Source organism: Pollicipes pollicipes, unplaced genomic scaffold, assembly GCF_011947565.3.
Source record: "Pollicipes pollicipes isolate AB1234 unplaced genomic scaffold, Ppol_2.1 Scaffold_4219;HRSCAF=4965_pilon_pilon_pilon, whole genome shotgun sequence".
NCBI classification, from domain to species: domain Eukaryota; kingdom Metazoa; phylum Arthropoda; class Thecostraca; order Pollicipedomorpha; family Pollicipedidae; genus Pollicipes; species Pollicipes pollicipes.
Window position 1 is genome coordinate 13,892,898 of NW_023596448.1, and position 19,643 is coordinate 13,912,540.

Below are 19,643 nucleotides of genomic sequence, written 5' to 3' on the forward strand. Positions count from 1 at the left end.
ATGACAAAAACGAGTCCTATTTCCAGCAGCCTAAAAAAAACGGACCAAGCCACGGGAACCAAACACCGAAGCCAAGCCAACGTTTTCGGTACGGTACATTGACGTCTATTATCGTAGTGCATCTCATACACGAGTCCGGAAAATGTGATTCACACTTATTAGGACCAAACACATCGTGACGACATTGTCGCTTAAACTACAACACTTGGGTTCAATTAATATGACTACTCCGTTGCCGTGACATGCTGCCATCATGTCGTGCAGAGGGACTGTCGTAGTACCCTCTTAAAGTAGTGCACCTCTTGTACAATTCCAACGAGCAAGGCTTGAAATCGCTCTGTCATCCAGAGACATACTCTGCCGAGATATTTTGCCAACAGCCACCCTAAGGAAACGGATCAACCTCGGGAAACGAAGACTGAAGCAAGGCCAGCGTTTTCGGTGCGGTACATATACGTCTGCTAGCGTAGTGCACCTTACACACGAGTCCGGATCATGCGATTCACACTTATTAGGACCAAACACATCTTGCTGACGATGTCGGTGGATATGCCAGACCACGGTCCGATGAATAAGACCCGTGCATTGCCGTCAGATGTTGCCATCATTGGCGGACGGACTGCAGTAGCACCCTCTTCAAGTAGTACACCTCTGGTGTAATTCCAATTGGCGGGACCTGAAAACCGCTCTGACATCCAAAGACATACTCTACCGGGATAATATGCCAATAAAAATCCTAAGGATTCGGACCAAGCCTTGGAACCGAAGACTGAAGCTAGGCCAGCGTTTTCGGCACGGCACATATGCGTCTATTAACGCAGTGCGCCTCATGCACGAGTCCGGATCAGGCGATTCACACTTATGGAAAATAAACACATCGTGCTGACAATGACGGTGGAACTGCGAGACTTCGGTCCGATGAATAAGACTGATGCATTGCCGTGAGATGCTGCCATCATGTGCGGACAGGCTGGTGTAGCACCCTCTTAAAGTAGTACATCTCTTGCATAATTCCGATTGGCGAGACCTAAAAACCACTCTGATAGGCAAAGACACCCCCCGCCGAGATAACATCCCGTCACGAGCCCTGAGGAACGAAGCCAAGCCTCGGGAACCGAGGACCGAAGCAAAGGCAGCGGTTTAGGTACGGTACATATACGTTTAGTCGTGCGGGGCACCTGAAACAAGAGCCCTTATAACGCGATTCACACTAAGTAGAAATAAACACATTGTGCCGACAATGTCGGTTGAGTTGCAATACTTTGATTCAATGAATAAGACTCATGCACTGTCGTGGGATGTCACCATCATGTGCGGACAGACTGTAGTAGCACCTTCTTAAAGTAGTGTGCCTCTTGCATAATTCGTTGGCGAGACCTAAAAATCGCTTTGTCATCCAAAGACACACTGTACCGAAATAATGTGTCAGCAGCAATTCTAAGGGAACGGACCAAGCCCCGGAAACCGAAGACCGAAGCGAGGCCAACGTTTTCGGTACGGTACATATATATTTATAAGCGCAGCGTACCTTATACACGAGAGTACTTCCCCGGTAGAAAAGGTTATTGGATGCCGCAGCCGTATTGAGGTCTCGGCAGCTGGAATAATGCAAGAGGTACACAACTTTAAGAGGCTGCTTCTACGGCCAGTCCGCGCAACGTGATGGTGATATCTCACGGCAATGCATGGGTGTTGTTCATTGAACCGAAGTGTTGTAACTCAACCGACATTGTCCGCACGACGGCTGGCTGGCTGGCTGGTGGCATATTATCTCGGCAGAGTACGTCTTTGGATTCAGAGCGGTTTCTGAGTCTCGCCAATTGGAATTATACAAGAGGTGTACTACTTGAAGAGGGTGCTACTGCAGTCCGTCCGCCAATGATGGCAACATCTGACGGCAATGCATGAGTCTTATTCATCGGACCGTGGTCTGGCATATCCACTGACATCGTCAGCAAGATGTGTTTGGTCCTAATAAGTGTGAATCACATGATCCGGACTCGTGTGTAAGGTGCCCTACGCTAATAGACGTATATGTACCGTACCGAAAACGCTGGCCTTGCTTCAGTCTTCGTTTCCCGGGGCTTGATCCGTTCCCTTAGGGTGGCTGTTGGCATAATATCTCGGCAAAGTATGTCTCTTGATGTCAGGGCGATTTCAAGCCTTGCTCGTGGGAATTGTGCAAGAGGTGCACTACTTTAAGAGGGTGCTACGACAGTCCCTCTGCACATGATGGCAGCATGTCACGGCAACGGAGTAGTCATGTTAATTGAACCCAAGTGTTGTAGTTTAAGCGACAATGTCGTCACGATGTGTTTGGTCCTAATAAGTGTGAATCATATTATCCGGACTCGTGTATGAGATGCACTGCGCTAATATACGTCAATGTACCATACCGAAAACGTTGGCTTGGCTTCGGTGCTTGGTTCCCGTGGCTTGGTCCGTTTTTTAAGACTGCTGGAAATGCTTCAGTTCCGCCGACATTGTTGGGTTTTTTTCTGTGCTGCCGGTTTGGAAATATCAATTCGAGACACGAATGTGAAGAACTGAGATAGTTTTCTTGATTGCTCGAATGTACGTAATTTGGTGCTTATTCTGCCCTTTTAGTACATGCTATAAATCGTCGGCTGTCTGCGTGTTAAAAATCATATGACCTGTTTGTGGCCGAAATTATTACATTATCAGATGGTGATTTCTTGAAGATGATAGGCAATCATGCGAACATTGTGAGTAGTAGTGGTCGAAACGACGTAGTGAATAATGTTAATTGCCTGCTCATTATTTTTGGTGCTAAAGATGTCGTTTGGATAGTATGATTTCAAAGTTGGGCAATCCTGCTAACGCGAGCTGGTTGAGCCCGTGCCGCACTGCGCGTAAAACGCTCGCGGTGGAGATTTTTCTTCTAAAAAAGGTGAAGTACTTGAAGAGTACCCGCAGTCAGTGGTATTTCATTGTTTTCAGTGATGTTAGCCTGTCTGCTTACAGGTACTTTGCCAATAACAGCATCTGCTTATGCAGATTTTTGCTTGAAAGGTCTGTCAAGGGTTGTAAAATAGATTGGTTTTGGTTTTCCACAGGAATGAACAGTGGCACGGATGGCAGAGAACAAGGCGCTAACACTTTTGAGATGCCAGGTAGGTCATCCAGTCTAGCTGTGCCATCAGTTTCTGCAGATGAGACTGGAGGTGAGTTATTCATATATGCTGCTTGTGGTGGTTGGGTATTGATGGTAAATGACTTGGGTCTCTGTTTTATTCAGTGTGAAATGTTATTAAAATGGCAAAACTTTCAGACTAATTTTAGGATAGGCATGGAATGGTGGCTTAAGGTTTCCTGGCAAGCTGTATGTTGTTTAACAAATATTGCAGTTGCAGTACTGTTACATTACACTTGCAGCTGGTTGATGACAGTGTTCCTAAGGACTCATTTTTGTCATGAATCATCTTCATTCAAATTTATCAGATAATGCCCTCAGTTACAGCTACCACCAGCTTCTCCATATTTTGCCAGATAAATATTAGATCATCCTATAACAACTGGTTAGGTATTGATATTGTGTCAGGAAGTGACAACATCCATGAAAAATCAGGCTGTTTTGTGATATGCTCTACCACTTTCATTGCACAATATTTGTATTTCATGGTATGATATGTGCCTAACCTGTATTTTCCTGTAACAGTGGTGCTGTGTCCAAAGTGTGTGATGTCTTATAATGTCTTTTTATCAAGTTAGTCATGCCATATGCCAGGAATCGCAAGCTGCACAGTGAGCAGAGCCCACGATGATGCCACTTCTGAACCAGCATCTCTGCATCCCTGTTTGGAGTATCCACAAAATTTGCAGTCAGAAGACTGCAGGTACTAAGATTAGCTGCATTGGCTGGATTTGTGACACCTGAAGTGCAGCATGTCCTAACTGTTGATCTTTAAATGGCCCCTGGATGGATATGGATTTGATGGTGTGATGACTGAAAGTCAATTTTGGGTTGTCAGGCATGTAACAATGCTGTACTCTATTGCCAACATATTATTGCCTCATCATGGGTCTTCATGCTCAGAATATTTCACATCCATTTTGGTCTCAGTAAAAGTATGTCTACCACTGTTCATTTAACATTTTTGTTTTATTTACCATGCAGTGCTTAGATGTTGATACTGAATGGGGATGCCAATTTCCATTAACAGTTTGGGTGTTTTGAAGAAATCAGGGCATTTTTGTGGGGTAATTCTGGTGCTCCTGATATTTTGTCACTAACCTGCCTCTTCCACAGTTTTCCACAGTTTCCACAGTTCCATAGTTCCACAGCACTAGGCATGTAATTGTTAAGGTGGTGTTTAGTTTAACCTGTATCCTTGTTCAAGCCTGCAGCTTATTGGGCCGATAAACGCACCCGAAAATGACCATCACCAAGCAGCCAAATTTCTGCACGAAGTTGATGCAGCAGCGGTGACTTTTGAACCTGGCTCGAAACGAATTATCCCTTTGCGATTCGATCTCCCTCGGACTCAAGTAAACTGCAATCCACAGGTCCGCCCTATCGTGGCGTTTGGTGCCGCCCTGGTCCACAACTTGAAGGCAAGGAGAGGAAGGTGGTGCGGATGGTGGAAGAAAAGGAACAGCAAACAAGGCGCCCCTGGACAACATGCTCTATGTCCGGTCGGTTGGTGACCTGAAGGGTTTCCGGACCCAAAAAATCAATCGACGTCCAGGTGAGCATAGTCTCCGAAGCCATCGGACATCTGGTGTCCAGCAAGCTGATCCCGCCATCGGCTGCGGCGCCGAGCTGCAGTTAATCACCACGCAGGATGCTGATTGCTTCAGCATCCTGCGTGGTGAGGAACGCACTAGCTCCAACCAAGCTCTCTTGAAAGTTTTGTGGAAACGTGGTCGCTCGATCGAACCTTTCGTCAGTCTAGTTGTCCGCATGTGGCTGCTCAGCCCTGTCGAAAGTGTGGTTGAGTCCATGGGCAGCGTCTTCAAGGAGGTTTTCTTCATAAATCGGCAGCTGAGGCATGACAATGCCGCGAAAGAGCTCACGATTCGATGGAATGGTTCTGAGCTTGATGGTGCCGAACATCTCATAAGAGCTGTTCAGAAGCGTCACCAATTTGACTTCGTGAGGCGGTCTGTCAACGTGAAGCACCTGCTCACGGGAACGGTGATCGCCCGCCATAGAGCATACCAATCATATCGCTCGTGCCTTTTCAAGTAGTTGAGGAGAAAAGGAGTGTTGACATTGTGAGTCAGCCCTTGGATCAAATTTTGCATGCGCGATTAACGTCCTCGAGCTCACGGCGAGTGCCGAAGTACTGTGGACAAGGTTTCGTTGTGTGCTGAACTGTACGCGGCGTATTTGGCATTTTGTTCTGACACCATGTCGGCGTGATTTTGTACATATCCAAGATGAATGCAGTGTAAATACAAAAAATCGTCGCCAACTACGTGGTGTTGAAAGTACTTTAGCAAAGCATGTATGTTGTCAAGGATGTGGTAGGTAAAACTACGATGCTGTCGCGATCCGACCGAAGCTCCCTTGAGAAGTTGACAATACGGTTATGCGCTCACCGGCTTCATCAAAAAGCCAAGGAGACAAAATCTGGCATCGCAGTCCGGTGGGAGACAGTGTCTACGGTTTTTTCCCCCCTTTGTTCAGGACAGATGCGATTTTCAGTATCATGCGCCTACAACAGCCATGACATAAAGAAGGTAAATCGGCCTCTGTGATCTCATAATAATATCATCCGCCTGGACATATACCTCATACAATATCACAACACAATAGGTCGAAGATCATGTAAAAGCTCTAAAGGTGGTAAGACATGAAGCTACTGTTCATGCCAGTGGTAAGGTCAGGGAGCTTAGTAGTGTGGTATGGGCCAAGTGGTGGCAAAAGGTCGAGTACAATTTGTGTAATCATGCAAACGAGCAAAGCTGGCTCAACAAGGAAAAACAACGAGAACGAAAATCAGAACGGAGGTGGGCATCGGCACGCCTGATGTGAAGTGGTGAGTTTCGTATCAGTGGGGTTTGTGCGCATAAGATTATGGAATGAATTAAAACAATTAGTATGTAAGGATGTTTACGTTATATTTCACCGGACTCTTAGGTCCCACGTTTCGAAATGATTTTTCTCGGAAGTTCTATCTTACCTACGGAGCCAATGAGATACGAAATGGTGGCATCCATTGATAGATTTGGAGTGTTCTAAAACCCGTTGTTCTCGTCCGTGTTTTGCCGAAACAAAACCCATCATGGTGCGTATTACGTCCTGAATATGGAAGTGACAACGATCATCACAGCTTAGGTCAGTCTCGGATGGACTCGGAAAGGATTGGGCCCGGCAGACAAAATACAACACCAGTGGGAGGCTTTCCATGTCCCTGGAAGCGTCTCTTCGGCTTTAATGCTGGACGTTAAATGGCGCCTGTTGACCTAAACACACTCCAAACATACACATCTGTTGGCGTCCGCGTCAATCCAATCGTTCTTGGCTCGCACACAGATACCCTCGCCCCCCCCCCCCCCCCCCCCTGTCCCAGTACGTTGGCATGATAATATGTCTGTGTGGGTCCTCGTTGAACTAAGTTGAGTCCATTTAACGCATTTCATACACCCGGTGGAACCACGTGCCTACACTCTCTAAAGCATATCAGGCTCATTTATCAGTCTGGCGCCAGCGCGTTTACGCGGCCGGCATCAGGTGTCCGAAGCTGGACGACGACTCGTTCCCTCCCCTAACCTCCAGGGCGAAGGCACGCTATTCGGCCGACGCTCCCTCGCGTCTCGTCCGCGGTGGGGCGGCCCATCACTCCTTCGGCCACGCCCACCTCCCGCAGCTTTCCGCTGCCGTGGCGCGCTATAGGCAGCGCCTCGTAAAGCGCGGTGACGTGGCCTCCGACGCTTTTGCGCCCTCGCCTTCTGCCTGCTCAATTGAACTTTGTAAGACTCCACCCCACGGCGCGTTTCTCAGAGGCCTGCAGGTAGACAGCGCGCCAGATGGGAAGGCGAATCCCCTTGGCAGACAGCGAGCGCTTGACGTGACCTACGTTTGTACCTTGCGGTATCCACCGCCGGGATGATCTGGAGACTAACTGACTGGCCAGTCCTACGACCCTGTGTCTTGTCGCCCTTGCTATGAGCGCGCGTTGGAGAGCTCTCTTTTTCCCAACATCAAACTCTATTTGTCCCGCCGTCAAGAGCTTATAAGACCTGGCGCTCAATACGTTGGGAAAGAATAGCTTGTGTACTGTTCTCTCCCGAGGCATTGTACACCAACAGATGGACTCAGTGACAAGCGTGCATAATGGTGCATCCTGGGCAGTCCCAACTGGTCCTTGGTGATACCGTGACCGATGCGTCTTTATGCCGTCATGTCTGAGGTCAAGTGAGAGACAACGAAACGAGCCGGACGTCGCGTGGTCCGTAAAAAGGAGCGAAGCCGCGCTCCTGGGTCGCACTATCTACAAGCATCGCTCCGTGTGAGGACAGGACCGCGGCTGTCTGACTTTTCAATCCTGCCCGTGTCTGAGCCGTACTGCTCGGGCGCGTTTGCGGAAAATGCCAGTGCTTGCCCTTCGTCGTCGCAAGTCCGAGCAATCGACCCACTGACTGGGTGGCCATTGATAAGTCAGAGCCTACCCTGGATTTGAGCGCGAGTCCCTCATATTAACTGGACCGTTACGTACTTAATCGCACCGCCAGCGGGCCAACAACAGTCACCCGTCAACCGCGCACGCATGCGGTGTACATAGCGCCGCGGTCATGCCCGGGTCTGCTGGCGATACGACGCGCTAGGTGCAGGGAGGGCTGCTGGGCCGACACCGACGACTTATCGGACACTTCCTTGGATGCCAGGCCAAAAAATAAGAAACAAACCAAAGAAAGAGTAAGCAAAACAAAAACAAGAGAAAAAACAGTGCAACAGAGAGCATGATCGCGACGAATGGATTCGTATCAATGTAAATGGCCTCGACCCGCGCGCGTCCGTGGTCTCACGTCCGCACGTGGTTTAAGCGAGTTCAATCCCCCCATGTTCGGCGTGTAGCGCCACCTCGCAACTTGCTGACGGGTCGTGGCGCTGGGATCGCTCGTCCGTCGTAACCGTAAAGTGCTATCCTCTGCCGGCGGGTCGCGGGCGCTAGACCCCTCGTCCGTCCGCACCGTAAGATGCTGTCCTCTGCTGGCGGGTCGCAGGTGCCAGCGCCGCCATGCGCGCCGTTGGGTGCTGCCCTCTGCCCGGGATGTCCGATATCCGCCGGTAGATGGCGTCTGTGTCGTCTTCCAAACGCTGCCCCGATCGGCGCCTTGCGAGTGCCCTCCTCTGGTCTCGCGCTGTCACGCACGGTCTTTCGAGACATAGCGGGTTCGGTACACCTCGCCGCGATGTCTCGGCACCCATGGCGGGCAATCTCGATCCGACCGCTCGCTTCAGGCGGTCGGAGGGAGGTTGGTTGATTCGGAGACATCGACACCGTACTCTCTCGTGCCGGGCCTCCGGCGTCTGTAGCAGATCCCTCCAGGACGGGAGAGGCCCTTGCCAGGCGAGCACGGACACCGTGCACTTACCAGTCAGTCAGTCGAGCCAGGCCAAGCAACACAGAGAGAAAAGTAGGGAACTGGAATTACACGCTCTCGTTAAAAAAATCCGTGCGTACGCGCTGAGCGGAGCTAGACAGTACCGAGTCAAACAAGAATATTAACAGACAAAAATTACACACTCACCGATACCATGCAAAATCACCTAGTCAGCTGGGCCGGACGAGCGATAAGCAATGGAGGAGGACAGCGCGCGGATGATGAAATGCGTGCAAGCGCTCCGGACGGGACTCGGCAAGACCGTTTCACCGCCCACGCCCCCCCCCCCCCCCCCTCCCACCTTAAAAACCAAGGGAGGGAACAAAGGCAAACGATTAACTTAACGGAAAAGGAGGCTAAGCATGCACGAACGTCATATGACCAACCAGTCAATCGGCCTGGGTGAAGCAACTGATAACGAGTGGTGAGAAGACACCGGATCGTCAGTCCGTCCGTGCATGTGCAAAAGTCAGGGCTTAAAATTAAATTGAAATCACATTAAAAAGGAATAAAAAAAACAGACCGTCCAACCAGCCAGCAGACTTCCGCCACAGCCGAAGGACACCTTCATGGATGTACCGGCGTGGTCGGCACGCCGTGCCTGGCCGCGACGTGGGATTGGCGAGGGACATGATGAGCCGCTGCGCCTCCATGTGGCTGCCTCCAACGGCAAAATCGAGACAGCCTCGGCGCCGGCTATCGAGCCAGCCGTCGTGCCGAAGCGCACGTCAACGCCCTCGAACACCGTGCGATGCCACATTGGGCGCCAGTTCCCTTTCACCGCTTGGCCAAATTACCTTCAGCCTCGCGTCCGTGCTAAACCTTTAAAACGCAGAACGTCAGCCGTATTTACCAAATCCCTCGCACTTCTTGACCCACCAGTTGATCTCTTCGCGCGGCCCAGCACCAAACCGCGTGATACTTCAGCCCTCCCCTTTCACTTCTCTTTCCTCTCACTTTTTCTTCATTCTACCTTGTATTATTATCTCATGTGATAAGGCTTATCTTTGTTATCACCCAGCTCACTCGACGCCAAATAAGGCGTTTCACCAAGACTACTAGGAATAAGCCGGCAAGGAATTTGCCATCGGTTGCCAAGGTTTGCCATCGCATTTTTTGTAAAGACCTATAATGGTTCGCTTGAAAGGCGCTTCTAAACAAGCGTGTCGATCCCATGTAATGGAATATTGAGCACAAGGATAACATCACAAAGATTTAATTCTAGCGGAGCCTTTAGCTGACGATGACGCATTCATACTGAGGCTGGGGCTGGTAGTAAGCGCGGGGAGCCTCATCATCGTCATCATCATCGCCCAGGCGCCTCGTGCCCCTCCTCCTCATCATCAGACACCTCCGGGGCGGGGAAATCGGTGGGCACGGGGGTGGGCAGGTGGTCACCCTGGGGCTGAAAGCCGTTGGCGTCGGCCACGTAGACGACCTCGTGGACGACATCGTCGGGACCGGTGTAGCTGAACTGGCCGTTGACGTTATGACTCTCCTCATCGCCGTATCCCTCCACCGGCCTGCCAGACTCGGAGACGTAGATGCACTTTCCAGTCCCAAAGCTTCGAAATAAATATGAGTGAAACATTGAATCACCTACAGATCGTGCCGCCTCCGTAGTCTAGGGGAAAGCTGCTTGACTTGTAATCCAGCGGCACTGGGAACAAGGACCAGAGTGGGCGCATTGCCTGAAGTGGAAAGGTCAGCTGACAACTGGCCAACGAGGGCCAACCCAGTTCCGGGGTGGCCCTGCCGCAGCAATGTGCGACACGCATAAGCCTCCGCAATCCTGTCTGACAAAAGGGCGGAGGCAAAATCATTCGTTGAACTGGACGGCACGACTTGGGTGGTGGGTTCAGGGTACACGCAACAAGCCATGCTTGGCAGGTTCTCTGAACCAGAAGTCACCGATGCAAACCATACGGAATAGATTTATTAAAAAAATAATTTGATGATAAGAACAAACTTCTAACATCACCCTGTGCACTAATTGTTGCTGGCAACAGATAATACAAAAAACGTTTTCCGGTGTTTTATTTCTATTACAGATAATGCTCTGGACGTGAGCGTTGGAAAAGGATTGCTTTTTGCGACTCGTAGGGACTGGTCTTTACGGAACACAACGTCCTGCTTCAGGATCTTGCACGCCTTTTGGGCGTAGGTGAGGGCACCGTAGCTACGGTAGGGGCGGGCGGTAGCCATGACCACAACGGCGGCGACAAGCATCTGGACCAGCGGTAACTCTCAGTGTCATGATGTCCTGGCATTGATAGTTGCTCGTCAGCATTTTTGACATTTTGGAACCTAACGACTGGACACATTCTGGAAACACGTTTGTGTTTGGGCAAAACAAATGTTTAAATTGTGCATGCCGTAACTGCACTGCAACACAAATATCCGGACCTAGCGGTAGAGCAGATCACTGAAACGACCACTTGATGCTATTGCATACATGCAAGTCACTCTCTGGTCAGAGCACGCTTATTCAACAACTTCATGTCTGTTTGTGTGACGGGTCTGTGTGTTGACTGACGCCACCGATCTTACTCCATGGTAAGAACACTGCGTCGGGACTCGCATACCCCATCCATGGCCATCACAGGTCACCATGGTCGGCCGCACTTGTCAGGGGCGCGGCAAGGGACCACGACCTCTGCTTCTGTCATTGTACATATGTCTCTGTGACCCGCGAACCCTTACTTCTTTAAACTTTCAACAATTTGGGATTATCTCACAAATAGTCCATACATACTCTGACAGAACGGTTTCGCAGCCAAGTTTAACTGTGGAAATGTCATCTGCGCATTGGGACGACTTTCGCATGTACGGAGCCGTTAAAACCCTAAGCGTCACAGTGTTACACGACACATCTCATTTTCTTCTTACCTCACCATGTCTTTTACATTCTCGCACAGCGTCCATGGCATCGGGATGTGTACCTTAGTAGCTCACGAAGTGTCGCGATGGGTACACTATCGGCGCACGCAACACTTGGTTCCCCATGCAGTGTTGACTGACGCCACCGATCTTACTCCATGGTAAGAACACTGCGTCGGGACTCGCATACCCCATCCATGGCCATCACAGGTCACCATGGTCGGCCGCACTTGTCAGGGCGCGGCAAGGGACCACGACCTCTGCTTCTGTCATTGTACGTATGTCTCTGTGACCCGCGAACCCTTACTTCTTTAAACTTTCAACAATTTGGGATTATCTCACAAATAGTCCATACATACTCTGACAGAACGGTTTCGCAGCCAAGTTTAACTGTGGAAATGTCATCTGCGCATTGGGACGACTTTCGCATGTACGGAGCCGTTAAACCCTAAGCGTCACAGTGTTACACGACACATCTCATTTTCTTCTTACCTCACCATGTCTTCTACATTCTCGCACAGCGTCCATGGCATCGGGATGTGTACCTTAGTAGCTCAAGAAGTGTCGCGATGGGTACACTATCGGCGCACGCAACACTTGGTTCCCCATGCAGTACGAGCATGTGCCAAACACGTGATATCCCCTGAATCATGCTGAATGCCAGTGGTTATTTAGCCAGCCACTTGGCTGGAATTTCATGATCTTTGAGATCGCGTTTTTTGAACCACATTCATTTAAGCAAGGTGAGAAACAAAGTGTGATCTTAGAATAGTAAATATGTCTTCCATAAAAAGTTATGTCGCATGTATCGAGAAACATCACATAGTCTTGTCAGCGCTTTTGCTTCCAAAATCAAATATGCACTCACCTGGGAAACAGGCAATCATAGGGCAGCAAGACAAACCATCTGGCCTGAAAGAGCGGCAGCACTCGATGCACTCGATGCACACAGCACTCGAACACATATTATGCCTCTAAATCGACTTTGATGACATCGATAGGATGCAGGGAGACACTGGTTTGTTGCTTTCGCCATACTTTTGAGTGTGAGCTGCGTTTTCTCTCATAGACAATGTCAGCATTGAGGTGCTATCGCACAAATCATGAACAAAGATCCAACAGATCCATGGCACGACGATTCGCTTCATGTTATCTATATGTATATATATATATATATATATATATATATATATATATATATATTTACATACTATAGCTATACTATATAGCGTTACAACGGCATTCGTAAGGGCACTGTTGTTTGTGCGCTGTGTGAAAATGGAGCCAAGGGTGTGAAACAAACGCCTTGCTTGTCATGAGAGCGAGCCGACGTTATCCGGTTTCAAAACTTGCAAATGAAAAAAATACTAACATGATTTCTCATTCCACCTGAGGGTAGTAGTTCACCATAAGCGTCACAGTGTAACACGACACATATCTTTTTTGTCTTTTCTTCCTCACTATGTCTTCTACATTTTCGCACAGCGTCCACGGCATCGGGATGTGTACCTTGGTAGCTCACGAAGTATCGCGATGGGTACGCTGTCAGCGCACGAAGCCCTCATGCAACACGAGACATGTGCGAAACTCGTGATATCCCCTGAAGCATGCTGAATCCCAGAGGTTATTCAGCCAGCCACTTGGCTGGATTTTCATGGTCTTCGAGGTCGCGTTTTTTGAACCACGTTCATTTAAGGAATGTGAGAAGCGAAGTGTGATCGTAGAATAGCAAATACGTCCTCCATACGGAGTTCCATCGCATGTATGGGAAAACATAAACAACAGCACTACGTAATCTTGTTAGCGTTTTTGTCTCCAAAATAAGATGTGCACTCACCTGGGGAATAGGCAATCATAGGGCAGCAAGAAGAACCATCTGGCCTAAAAAAGCGACAGCACTCGATGCGACACGTGATAAGCTTCTAAATCTACTTTGATGACATTAAAAGGATGCGAGGAGGTACTGGTATGTTGTCTTTGCCATACTTTTGAGCGTAAGCTGCTTTTTCTCTCATAGACGATGTCAACGATGATCCTTGACGATGTCAAGTATCCAACAGATCCATGGCACGACGATTCGCTGTATACTGTCCTTTAACTATATTTATATGTATATATATATATATATATATATGTACTATATACTATATACAAATATGAATATTTGAATATATATACAAAAATGAATATATATACAAATATTTCAACCATATATATATATATATATATATATATATATATATATATATATATATATATATGGTTGAAAATCTTAGGCATCTTAAAATGAAGCGTATATTTGTTAGATAAGGCAGAGTAAGACGATTGCAGATCAAGCCAGATAAAAAAGCAGCGCGCCCGACCCGCCAGAGGGAAGCATCGATGCTGCCGACTAGTCCTTCCACAATACCAAGCAAAGCAAAGAAATTCTGTGTTAGGTGACAGCAGCCCACCGCCTCTGGAGCACTCGGTGGCGTTCTCAAAAGACGCCAAGTTGCGGCCTCCATCCTGGTCACATCACATTCTACTCAAGCCGCACACTTCAACATCGTCCAGCCGACCACCCCGCCGGGTCAGAGTTCCTAGCGTCCGTCGGTCGAACGCTTCAGAAATAAAGGGACGCTTCAGAAACACAGGCACGCTTCAGTAATGCAGGCACACTTCAGAAACACGGGCATGATTCAGTAACACAAAGACACCTAGAAAACACAGGGCGCTCGAGAAACACAAAGACGCCGAATGCACAGGTGCTCTTCGCATCACACAAGGACTCCTAAATATTACACACAGTGACACTTCGGCATCGCATAGGGACTCTTAAGCATTAATAGAAGCACGCTACATCGCCACACGAGGATGCCTCCGCACTGAACAGGGACATTCCAGCGTCGCATCACGCTTTATTGCAGCACTGCTCCTGCCGCCCCCCCCCCCCCCCCCCCCGCCACCCTGTCGTCAGGTGGTCAGTCCTTCGCCACCGTGCAGCCGATCCAGTCGAGAAAGCTCTCCACATGGGTGTAGACACCCGGGAAGTTGACGTTGCCGCAGCCGGAGCCGAAGGAGACGACGCCCGCGGCGTACCAGGTTAGCCGGTTCCTGTGGTTCCGACGCTCCATCAGAGGACCCCCACTGTCGCCCTGCCGACGCCAGAGTGTCAGATGTCAGACGGACCGAGTTCCCCGACCGGTGACCGGGGTGTCATGTCACAGCCGAAGCACGAGAGCACAGCAGAATTAGCGCACGTTTGTTGGCATTTTAGAATACCAGAAGCTGTCAAGTGGTACATGCGAGCCAGCGAAGTATCATAGAATGTTTTAATGGAGTGTTCCACTTTTGTATGGGGCTTTGAACTGAGATGACGATGTTAAAGATGATTTGGTGGGGTTCACAGCCATGCCCTTCTTGAGGCATAAAACCATGTGGAGCCTAGCTAGGCCTTCAGTTTGTCATAGTTTTTTGGCACGTGCAGCCCTCAAACAAAAGGCATCCTGGCCTGTTTTTGCACCCACCCTGCAGGTGTCGACTCCGCCGAGGTCGTTCTCGCCGTTGGCGCAGATTTGCGTGTTGTCCACGGCCGTGTTCTGGCGGGAGTACGTCTCCTGGCACTGAGCGTGGCGCGTGACGTTGATCCGGGCCCACTGCATCAAGGCCTCGGTGGGCCCAGCTGCAATGCACGCGACGTGGCTGCGTAAGTTTTGACCCGTTGGTAACATTAGTGTGCATTGTGAAGACGGCTTCGGGCAAAAGCCCCTTATTTGCGGTCGTAAGCCGTTCCCAGAAGTTTTTTTACTCGCCAGAGCCATTCAAAAGAAAAATGTGCGGTGAGCAGAAGATTTAGCATCAATACTTGTGCACCGTCTTCGGAAAAGCTCATGCCCCAAGCATTGCGCAAGGAAAATGGCTAAAAAATGACCCGCGAGCAAAACTGCAATAATCTGCTACACGGACGGCGGCAGGCTACCGAGCCTGCGCTGACAACGTCTGCTGGGCCACCGCATTCAGCATGGTGAATGCATTATTAAACCCGTGGCAGCGATAATAAGTCGTTTTTTGCCAAGGTTTTACCGCCAAGCTCTTCGAGTCCTAAAATCTGCAAAGCCCTTACGCATGCTCTACCCAAAGACTTGGTTTTCCACAAGCTAAGCGCCTTTTAATCATCTATCGCCACCTTCAGCAGCACTGGGACGACAGTGTTGCCAGTCGGCTGTCGGAGCCTTTCGTGAGCACGCCCAGCCGGCCCGGCGGCACAGCATGTCGACCCTGCCGTGTCGCGGCGCGACCTCGGCCGCGCGGTGGAATGCGACCTACCGCCGCGGGCGCTGACCGCCGTCCCGCGGCGGACCGTAGGGGACGCGTGATAGGTGCGTGTATGCGAGCTGACTTATGAGTGGAAGTTCACCCGAGCTAAATGTTTTGTCGTGCCTGGCTGGGATAGCAGGGACAGCACGCCACTGGACTTGGTCCAATACGGATCGCCGCGTCGCTACACGTCTCTCTCTGATCAAGCTGAGCCGAATCGCTGGACGAAGACATCACAGAGACGGGCCACATAAAATGTTCGAATCAGAACAGCGGTCTTTCCTCGCCTGGGGATTACGCCGTGCACCTGCGCCAGGCGGAAAATCGAACCTCAGATCAAGTGGCGCTCGAGATCCACTCCGTGCATCTTCCTCTGGCTGGTTATCAAACCGGGACCCCGTGCTCTGTTCCGCCCTTAACCACGGCATCTGCCGGCACCTCCATGCCCGGCTGCAGTGGGCCATTGCTCACCGAACTCGGTCGCGCCCCAGCCGGCGACGTAGACCTGCTGGCCGTCCAGGTCGGAGGCGAGGCGGGAGGAATCGGAGATGCACAGCGGCTTCATCACGGCTGTTTGCGGAGAGATCGATTGCAAAAAGCTATCGATGCTCGATGATGCAGACCGCAGCCATCGGTCCTACTATCAGCAGGCGTGACTCAAATCAGGGTCAGCATAGACAGAGACCAGCGACGACTAAGAAAATGTCGAGACGGAGCGTGTATGAATATGGTGGAAATTTGATTATATATATATATACATACATATATATATATATATATATATATATATATATATATATATATATATATATATATATATATATATAAATGCACAAAATTCATGAAATTAAGATACCGAAGCTAGTCAGAACCAGACAGAGGACATGCCTGACGCACACGGCGCTGAATGCGACTAGGCCATGTACGTGCATCGAAAATTCCTAAGAACATCCCTGAGCAACGCAAAATAAATTTTCAAAGATCACAGGTATGCTAATGTAGAAATAATAACTTACTGAAAACATGTGAGTCGACGCCTCTTTGTTTGCTTCAAACCCACGACGGTACTATGCTTGAGTTGCCAGCATGAAATAAAGGACATCAAAAAAGGAAATCGGGGCTCAGCACCTAGGCTTGAATAAACTTACCATGCGTGACCGCGAGCTGAAAAACCCGTTGGTAACTCCAAGAATATCAACGGTGAGAAGTAGCAATGCTACCATGGTAAAGGGCGAACTCCCATCACCGATTTTTGGTAAGCTACTGCACACTTCTATCAAACACATGTGTTGACGCCGCTAGTGTCGTGATGCTAGGATGATAGCGCAATAGGCCATCCACAAAATGCAGTGTGGTGGAGAGAGAAATGGGGGAGGAGGGGGCAGGAAGGCCTCGAAACCGAGGGCTAACAGATAGCATGAAAGGCAATAATGCTTATGTGGAGTAAAGGGGCGGAAAGGTGAGTAAAAACGTTTACAAATAAATGCCACTGCCGGACCACCGAAAGGTTTGCATAACAAGGTATGCTGCTCAAGAAAAGCTTGTTACTTGTCATACACGAATCCGTCATAAGTTGAAGGTCGTTATACCAGTATTGACTGCAATTGGCAAAAGTTGTCGAACTGTCTTTTAAATCAGCAGCCCCACTGAAATGTGGAAGTGATGTTCGCAACCAGGGTTAGAGGTTACTTGTTTAGGGAGATAAGTTTCTGTGTGCGCTGGGTCGTCCAATTTGTGGCTGAAATGTGCTAACTAGGATTACTTGAATGAAACAATGGGCCACGCAATGCCAGCGCCCGCACCCACCCTGGAGCAGGCGTTATAGCTTTAGGATCCCCTTGGCTGTTTTTTGCGTGCAAATAGTGGGCTATTCAGTGAGGACTTACGGGATATCGAGATGCGCTCCGTAAGCTTGACGAGGGCAATGTCATTGAACAATCCTTTGCCGTTTCCTCTGAAAACCCGTTTATATTCCGGATGCTTTATGGCTTTTTCCACATTGTACACTCTGGGCGGGTACTGGGTGCTTTCTTCTGTGGTCGTGGCAATGTTCAAGTCGCCCAGTAGCACCTTCACTCTGCAAAATAACAGGATTTGCGTGAGGTTACCACATAACCTTTACGCAATGGTTGATATATGAAAAAGCACACATAGCAAGGGGCCGCACTGGACTACACATCGCTTCACTGATCCGTTAGGGTTGCAGCAGGGACACATAAATGGAAATACCATGCACTGATTTTGCACTGTGGATCATCGGTGATTCATTTTGTTCTCGGTCATTCATTGTCGATGTCGATCACTAGTTTTTCCTGTCGATCATCAAGCGCTGACATTTTAGGTACCTAGCAAGCATTGGTAACACATCGGCAACGGAAGGTTTCCCGTATCCGCTTCAGCACCTTGGTGGAAATAAAACCATGCTGTTTCCCGATCATTCCTGTCGTCCACACGGTGTACGTCGAGGCTGGCATACCAGCCCAGGCTCTCCGCCCGGAGTGACGTGCGCAGTGGCTTGGACAAACTGACAGTGAGTTCGAACCCTCCTCAACAGGCTGTCGCTTCGAGAGAAAGGAAGTAATTACGTTACCACGCGACGACGGTGTATGCAAATGTGTGTTAAGCTCAAATAGGATCATCCGCAATGCCCAGCGCTAGCTTCTCAGTCAGTCAAAGAGAGCCGCCGCAAAGTGAGCTCAGATCCTGCACTTTAGTCTTCGGGCCGCCACATCGACGTGGGGCGTTTTGGATGTTAGTGACTAAAGGACTCTAATGACACTGACCTGTTTACTGTCCCTGACTTGTATGCTGGCAGAAAGGTATCAGAAAAGAAAATGTTGGAAGCACAAATTTTGGGCGCTCACCATATCAGGTAGGTAGAAAGGTGAGGGATTGACGAAAAAGAAGGCGAAAGCCCCCGCACCCACCCCAGACATGGCTGTCCCGTCACTGTCGCTGCAGGTGCTGGACGAAGGGTTCCAAACTTTATGCCAATTTGACGTTGATACCGCCATCTGGCGTTAACATGGTTGAATGGCGCTCAATAGATGGAACGCGGTTAAAGGGCTCCAAGAGGTGTGAGACTGATGGCATTAAACGGCCTGACGGCATTTTTCACACGGAGGGCTTCGAAAAGTTTCTGTCAGCACTCTTCCATCTGCGCAGAATCCTGACGTGCAGATGGTTGGTAAGCGGTTCGTTTGGGTCGCTGACGGACGGATGGCCGTCGAGAGGTGTGCACACGATTTGGTTCGCGACAGTCTCCAGATACCCGATAAAAAACAAGCACACGCCTTGTTTCGTGCCGCCAATAAAAATGTGTTGGTCAAAGTCGCACAGCATCAGATATAAAGCGTTTTTGGTCGCATATCGATCTTCCAGTCCGGCGTTAAAGGTGGCGTATGATCTATATCCAGATGAAGAACGAGGTCGCTACAGGGCAGAACGGCGCAAATATTTCTGCACGCATTTCGGCTGGTCCCTGGGGTCTGGGCTTGAAACCCAGATGAGCGTATGGCTCCTTGCACCTGTTTCTTTAAACGGTCACCAATAAATGTTAGTGTTGGCATTTGATGATCTGGTCTCACGGGGCGGCTGTTGTTTGCTTTCCACAGTCGCTTCGGCGCCGTAGTATCTCATGGGCCAGCCAAGTGACGTCATGTCGTCTCAGTCACGTGACACAGCTGATGGCATTAACGTTTGTCCTGAAAAGCTCCATAATTATGGGGACGCCTCTTTACAGCGCAGCTCCGTCAGGTGACATGGCGATGGATCGAAAAGTCTAGAATTTCATTTTTAAAGTTTTTGTTTTCTGGGCGGGCTGTGCTGGCGTAAACGACAGCGTAATCGTTTCGGTCATCGGTTCAATGAACCGTTCTCGTTGCAGCTGT

General features: G+C 49.5%; 1 protein-coding gene and 1 long non-coding RNA gene across 4 annotated transcripts in view; one reads left to right on the plus strand and one right to left on the minus strand.

The window, feature by feature from the left end:
- Window positions 1–2,873: 2,873 nt before the first annotated feature.
- Window positions 2,874–5,430, plus strand: LOC119095859 (uncharacterized). The gene is made up of 3 exons (XR_005093939.1): window positions 2,874–2,911; window positions 3,078–3,134; window positions 4,528–5,430. It is a non-coding gene; the product is annotated as an uncharacterized LOC119095859 (long non-coding RNA).
- Window positions 5,431–13,724: 8,294 nt separating this feature from the next.
- The window catches only part of LOC119095860 (CLIP domain-containing serine protease 2), a 20,702-nt gene continuing 14,783 nt past the window's right edge, over window positions 13,725–19,643 (minus strand). Inside the window, exons 2-5 of one of the 3 annotated variants that reach the window (XM_037218715.1) lie at window positions 17,640–17,830; window positions 16,225–16,323; window positions 14,964–15,118; window positions 13,725–14,591 (exon numbers count right to left, since the gene is read on the minus strand). In XM_037218715.1, coding sequence (XP_037074610.1) covers window positions 14,418–14,591; window positions 14,964–15,118; window positions 16,225–16,318 — 423 coding nt within the window. In that variant the 5' untranslated portion in view covers window positions 16,319–16,323; window positions 17,640–17,830 and the 3' untranslated portion in view covers window positions 13,725–14,417. The remainder of the gene's footprint in view (window positions 14,592–14,963; window positions 15,119–16,224; window positions 16,324–17,639; window positions 17,831–19,643) is intronic. The other 2 variants (XM_037218713.1, XM_037218714.1) reach the window with 2 other exon arrangements.